Genomic DNA, 7,544 nt, shown 5'->3' on the forward strand with positions numbered 1-7,544 from the left:
AGATGATGCTAACATAAATGGGATGTTCTGTTTCTCATTATTTTACTTGCAGTAATCATGTAGAATCAGTGTCATGTTGCCAAATGGCAAAATGTGCTGTGGCAGTTAACACCAGAATTTCACAATATAGTGGCAAAAATCATCATTTAACAATATGAGTACTAATCAGTCTTCCTTGAGAAAGAAATCTGAATGCATTTCTGACTTATAAATTACTGTGTAGAACTATGTATTCTGTGGTTTAGTTATATTAACATCAAGTTAAGCAGTAAGCAGGGTTGCTAAGGCCCCATATACCATAACACATATGCTAAGAAGATGTATGTTTTTAGCGTTGAGCATTAGAATATTTTAGCTAATTACAGTCACTTTTAGCATTTTGGTTTCCGAAGTAATTTTAACTGGAAAATACATTGTCAGCAGTGATACCTCAGCAGAACTGGAGCACGTGACATAGGTTGATGGATATAAATGGAAATTGCACACTGAAATCAGAACATTTATATTTCTTCAGGTACTAGAAAACTACTCAGATGCTCCAATGACACCAAAACAGATTCTGCAGGTTATAGAAGCAGAAGGACTAAAGGAAATGAGGTTTGTATTGTTTTTGTTGCTTAGCATGAGGGTTTCATAGGATGTGTGTCTTTCCATAGTTATGTAGTGATATAAGTCTACATATACATATATATGTGCTTCTGTGTCTGGTGGTAGTGTGAAACTATCTCCCAGGTTGTGTGTCCTCAGAGTGGAAGATGGGAGTGGGTGAACATCCATTTGTTTTCATCAGAGGTCCAGCGGCTTTCCCGTACTTGCTCTTCCTTAAATCTTGACTTGGAGCTTGTTTTTTGTGTAGGAATCGGCACATTTTCTCTTGTACTCTGTTTTATAAGTTTCATTAATAGAGTAGGGCAGACTCTGATAGGCTCTAACAGGTCTAAAACTACCCTTCTCTCTGTACTGTATTTCTGAAGTCCTTTGTTTTAGGATCAAAGAAGGGTGGTCTCATCACCATAAAACCCACTGGCTTTCCCCCCCCTACAGATTCTAGCCATTCATGATATGGATATAGTAAATTTTGAGATGACCTTAATTTTGTTATCCTATGATATAGTTTGCCTAAAGAAGCAACAAGTTAGAAACAAAGGAATTGCAGGCATGAAAAACAGTGACTGCCCTTAATCCTTTTCTTTCCTCACTCATACTTTTTCTTTCTTTCCTTTCTGTTCCTTTCCTTTCCTTTCCTTTTTCCTTTTTCCTTTCCATACTTTTTCTTTCTTTCTTTTCCTTTCTTTTCCTTTCCTTTCCTTTTTCCTTTTTCTTTTTCCTTTTTCCTTTTTCCTTGAGGGGAGCTCAACACAGTCTCTTCCTGGGACTCAGAACAGACAGCGTATGTTTTTACAGATTAAGCTCTAGCTGCTTGGAATTGACCTTTTAGGGTCAAAACATACTCACTTTCCAGTTGTCAGTTCAAACATTCTCAAGGTAACATTCTGTGGGGAGGGAAGATCAGGATTGTCTAGGTCACTTTTGTTTAAATAGTACCTATGCTCTGTGTAGTGTTTTAATTGTGCTTTATTTTTGTTTTTATGGGCTATTTCCCATCATGCTGCTGTCTGCACTGCTGTTGGACCACTATGCCTATAGAAGGTAAATTAGTCCCTTTGGGACAGATGGAATTAAGAACCTTAACTTGTTTCTGCTTCTTGCTCTTATAGGAATTCTGAAGCAGTCATGGTGGCTCGTGATGAGTGAGCAGCTCTGTAATTTGTAGACAGGGGTATAGTGTGTAGGAGTTACACTGTTTGCAGAAAGATTATACCAGCATGCTGTTCCTCCTTCTAGCAGAGATGTTAGCACACCCACTTGATACTCCAGATTCTGCACAAGGTTTCTTTTAGAGATTGGTTCTTGCTGAAAATTTTTTTTAGCATCCTGTGTGTTCCAAGCAGAATAAGTAATAGAGTTTTTTTAATGACTCTTTTAGACTTAGAAATTATTTTTAACATTCTGCATAAATTAGGGCCTCTAGTTCTGAAAAATGCCAAGAGGTTTTACTTAAGATATATATTTTTTAACATACTGGGGAGAGGGAAGAAAAGGTACACAGGTGAACACTACCATTAAGCATGCTAGTGCCAAACGTTAATAATGGTCAGTTGTCTGTATTTTTGACAGCTTTTCTATTTTAAGATTTAGTAAGTAGCCTCTAATTCACTGAGTTGTCATTGTTTTTCAACCTACTTTTGTAGCAGGGATCATGAAATAACTTAATATGCCATCTTTTTTTGAGCATTATTGGGCACTAAATCCATTTGACTTACTTTTCTTTTTATATTCAAATTTAAGTGATTGCTCCTGGGTAGATTTAGAATAAAACCCATCTTTACCCCTTACACACAGAGAGAAAGCAAATGAAACATGATTCTTTTGTGTGCTTATTAGAAAATATTTAACTGGGAACAAAAAAGCTATGCTTGTTTTCTTGGGGGGGGCACCATTGATTCTGTGGTCTTTGTGTTGATCATGTTATATGTGGCAGTTTCTGAGCATAATATAGAGGTTGAAATACAGAAGCTAGGAAACTTGGTTTTATTTTTAATTAATATTAAATTTTAATTTAAGAACTATAAAATTATTGGGTAGTGTTTTTTCAAAACTCCTAAGTGACTTTGAAAAATGTGTAGTTTTTCTAAATTTCTTGAGAGAGTGATTCATTGTATCAAAAGGCACTAGATAAGTGTCAAGTATGGCTCAGGTGTATCACAAAACGTGTCTTATCCCAGAGTATACTGGGTGTGATGTGAATTTCATCTGTTATCTTTTGCTACTTTCAAAGTGGAATTGTTGTTGTGCGATTCTTGCTCTGCTTTTTCTTGATTTAGAAATTAGTTGGAGGGTATTAGATCTTTGAGTAAGTAAGCATACTGATTTGTGTGACCCTCACCCACCCTTGTGTTTTTACAGTGGGACATCCCCTCTTGCGTGTCTCAATGCCATGCTACATTCCAATTCAAGAGGGGGAGAGGGGCTATTTTATAAACTGCCTGGCCGCATCAGTCTTTTCACACTCAAGGTAAGTACTATAAAGTCTGTTTTTGTGCAGTAGTTCTTAAGCTTTTAGTGTGTATAAGAATCACTTGGTAGGTCTGGAATGAGGCCATGAATTTGCATTTCTAATAAGCAGGCAGGTGATGCTGATGCTTTTGGTCCTAAATGGCCATTGACTGAGATGTTCTAGTGTGAACAGGGTATTAGGAATTATTTTAGTCATATTAGCTGTTGTGTCTATATCTAGTTGTTCCTTGTCTGTATCTTTGCAGATTGTATGCAGTAGAGGGATAAGTATATGTGGGGGTAATTGCAAATGTGCCTTAATTAGGATTTTGTAATGATATTGTGAAGGATAGATTTCTGGGCAGCTAAAGTAAGACCTACTCTGTGGAAAATAACTGAAATGTGAACATACTTGTGGAAATTCAAAAACTCATTAGCATTTACTAATTGATACTAATTATGAAGGAAGAGAACTTAAATCAGGTAGAGTTTATAATAAAGCTTTAATAGAGCTGAAATGAAAAGGCTAATTATTTTTCTACCATTTGTGGTATATATGGCTATCACTTAAAACCAGGAGTTGGCAAACTTTTTTTTGTAAAGGGCCAGATAATATTTTAGGTTTTGTGGACCATGTGATCTCTATCACAACTGTTCAGCTCTTCTGTTATAGCAGGAAAGTAGCTATAGACAATGCACAAATGAACAGGCCTGGCTGTATTTCAATAAAACTTTATTTACAGGAATTGGCAGCGGGCCAAATTTGACTTGGGTGTGGTTTCCTTACTCCTGATTTAGACATAAGATGACCTCTTGATGGTGAGGAAACTGAAATATTGAGGCTGACCTTTATACTCTTCCAAAATGTAGTTATAAATTGTAATAGTCCATATATAAACTTTTCTCTTTTAGTTTTGTTTTCTTGATAGATTTGTTTTCTTTAATTCAAAATTAAACACTTAAGCAAATACCAGCTCTATAATCTGCAGTCACAAAACTTGGTCTTTATGTACACATCAAATGTATTTTACATTCCAATGTCTGTGCTGTTTTCTGTATTGTTTTTATTTCTATTATTTTGAACCTTTTTTTGTTGTTGTTAAGAGGCAGCATAATGTAATGTCAGGAACTGAGCCTTGGGAGAGACAAAGCCCTGAGTTCAAAACATAGCTTTGTAACGGGGTAGGGGTATTGAGGTGGAGGTGATTTTAACCCTTTATGGTGGTGTATGCATTCCTAACACAGAGTCAGTTCTTAAGAAATGGTAGCTTTTATAGTATTTCTTTAGATTCCTCAACCTTAATTGCTTGTTAATAGCATTTTTCTATTTATGTTGTTATATATAATGTAATTATATGTAATTATGTATAATTATAATCATCTGCATTATGTATGTTAGAAATGTGCTTGTTAATGGCATACTTCTATTTTAAGAGAGAGGAGAAATAACCTTTTTATATGAACACCTTGAGGGTAGGAACTGAGTTTTGTCTTTGTAATTTGGCTATGGGCAAAATTCTTGGCATCGTCCATGCTTAATAAATATTTGAAGTGAATTTAATTTCTTCATTTTAACTTTAATATATCTTAGTAAACTCTATTGTATGAATCTGCTGTAAGCTTGATAGTATTGTTAGTCTGTAGCCCTGTCTGAGATGCATTGATTGAAGATGTGCTCAGCGGGTCCTCTCATCTGCCTTTGGCTTTATATTGGTTAGTCTTCTTAGCATGTTGCTTGTTGGAGTTGCACATCACCTCTCTGATATTCTTTGTGCTCTTTTTGGGTTAATGGTTTGCTTGTCTGTTTCCCCCAGTAAGACTGTAAACTCTTTGAGGGCAGACTTATTTTATTTACATCGGTATCCACCAAAGTTACTGTGCAAAGTAGCCTTCAGTAAGTGCATATTTCATGAATGAATTAGTGCGTGATGGTTACATTCTGGTACTTAATTATCCTTTTGACATTTGGTGATAAATACTGCTCATAATCTTGGAACTATCCCTAGATTTGGCCTGTAGCTCATATGTCAGTCAGCTAAAATGAAAGGTGTTTACTGCTGTGGCTTTGGTAGAATTTTCATTTGATTAATTATCTGTATGTGTCTCCTAATTTTGACCTGTTTGCTGTTTGCTTTATTTAGTTAATATATTTGTCATGATGGTACATATAGACATACTTTATTCTTTTTAAAGAGTGTTGTAGAATTCTAGATTCTAGGTTATGAATGTGTGGTAATAGTCTCTTGTTAAATGCCTCATTATCACCACATTATCTCCCAGAAGTTGTGCAGGCATTTTACTTTATTATTATTTAGGAATGGATAAGAAAGGATATAGAAAATCTGAACCACGTGATTACCATCACAGTCATCTGAGAACTCTTATCTATCCAGTAAACACTCAAGTTCAAAGAGGTGCTAAGTACATTTTTTTAATCCTCCATTTTTTTGTTTTGAAAAGATTTCAAACCTATGGAAAAATTGAAGGAGTACTGTGTACACCCCAACCGTCTAGCTTTCTTAAAATTGTTACGTTTGTCACATTTGCTTTGTTCTTCTCTACATATATATGCTTTTTTTTTTTTCAGAACCATTTGAAACTGTTAAGTAGAACTAGTACTTCACCCCTAAATAATTTAGAATATGTATTTAATTAAATACAATTTTATTTCTCTATTACAGTTGAGATACAATATTATGTTAGTTTCAGGAATACACCATAGTGATTAGATATTTATATAACTTATGAGGTGATCACCTTGATAAATGTAGTACCTATTTGACACCATACCTAGTTATTACTAGAATGTGTGTCTTCAGAGCAAGGACATTATCCTACATAACCATAATATCACTATCACATTCAAGAAAAATAGTCCATATTCAGATTTTTCTAATTCCAAAAATATTCTTTATTGCTTATTTTTTTTAGCTCCAGCATTGTCAAGAATTATTCATTACATTTGGTTTTCATGTCTCTTTAATCTCTTTTAATGTAGAACACTTCCCTTGCCTTGTTTTATCTTTCATGTCATTGATATTTTTGAACAATCCAGGTCAATTGTCTTGTAGAATTAAATGTATTTTTAAAGGCTAATAAAAGCATAGAAGCCTTGGTTATTTCCAGACTCCTTTATGTTTATACTGCCAGAACATGTCTACTGTTCCAGGTTGTAGTCTAGAGCCACTCAGCAGTGACAGATGGAAGTGATGGGATATTTTGTATAGTGGTCTACTTGAGAGTCAGGATATTGCCTGTAATAAGGGACAAGAAGACAGATTGTTTTATTCAACATTTCTCATTTTTCCTTTTGAAGGTGGTAGTGACATCTCTGAAATCCTGTGGCATTTTCTTTGCCTAAGTTTTCTCTCATGTGTTAAGGAATAAAGCATGTGCAAAATGGCTTGGTAGTTTTTCTCCTCCTTTCTTGGAAATCTCTTCTAGTGGGCCATCAAGGTCAAAGTTATATTTATCCATGTGGTTTTGCTACTTAGTTGAAAATAGGAGTTTTTGTGTGGCCTTGTCCATGATTCCCAAAGGTTTACTGATAAGCTGGTGTCTTTTTGAGCATGCCACAGGGTTCTTTCTCTGATAAAAGTTGTTCTGGGTAATGTAATGGTGTATTTGAAACTTTATATATAAATGCTTGCATCAGTCTGCAGAGCTAGTTTGCAGGCATGCTTGGAGGAAATCTATCCATGCTTTGAATTCTTGATTTGAATAGCTTTTCTTAAACTGTTCCTGAAATCAACTGTCAGTGTCCATCATTGCCTAGTTAGAGGTAGGATTTGTGTCATTTTTTGCATTTGAGATTTCCTATCCTATAAAACCACTGTGAGCTTCTTTGTAGAGTTCTACATTTTTAGGATGTTCATGCCCGACTACTATGCCTTTGTCACTGTGGTTGTCATTGGTGAGTTTAACCTCGGTTAGCGAGTGGTCATTCCAGCACTTGCTGTCAGGTATAACTGCAGTCATCTGAACATTGTTCAGTTTTATTGTGGAATGATGCTCGAATTGAGATGTCCCTTAAGGCTATTTGCATTTTATTGTACCTCATGTGTCGATATAGCACTCAGCCTTCAGGGTCTTTTAATTCAATTAACAAACCCCATTGAATCTTTTTACTATATCGAATGGTTTTTTTTTTTAAGTATAAAAAGCATCTTAGTGAAAAAATAGATGGCTACACTTGAAGTATCCATCCATTAAAATCCACAGTTTGTAAATAAAGGAAGAAGCAATTGGAGAAAGAGGAGATAATTATTGCAGTCTCACAATGTTATTTATACTTACTACAATTCAAGTACAACTCCACACTTACAGCAATTTCTAAACTATACAGAGGAGAACAAATGAAGTAGGCTAGATTTAGATACAATAAAATTCTAGTCTGTCATTTGTAAGGCAATGTCAGAATCCATTTTGATTTTTGATAGGTATATAGCAGGCAGAGTGAGTGGTCTTTTAAAAATGCAAATCGCAAA

At 35.0% G+C, this 7,544-nt stretch overlaps 1 protein-coding gene across 1 annotated transcript in view; it reads left to right on the forward strand.

Annotated features, from left to right (window-relative positions):
- Positions 1-514: 514 nt before the first annotated feature.
- Positions 515-7,544, forward strand: part of ASXL1 (additional sex combs like 1, transcriptional regulator) — a 54,628-nt gene continuing 47,598 nt past the window's right edge. Inside the window, exons 1-3 of the mRNA XM_025039977.1 lie at positions 515-597; positions 1,648-1,650; positions 2,968-3,076. Coding sequence (XP_024895745.1) covers positions 542-597; positions 1,648-1,650; positions 2,968-3,076 — 168 coding nt within the window. The 5' untranslated portion in view covers positions 515-541. The remainder of the gene's footprint in view (positions 598-1,647; positions 1,651-2,967; positions 3,077-7,544) is intronic.

This window comes from Pteropus alecto, unplaced genomic scaffold, assembly GCF_000325575.1.
Source record: "Pteropus alecto unplaced genomic scaffold, ASM32557v1 scaffold45, whole genome shotgun sequence".
NCBI classification, from domain to species: Eukaryota; Metazoa; Chordata; class Mammalia; order Chiroptera; family Pteropodidae; genus Pteropus; species Pteropus alecto.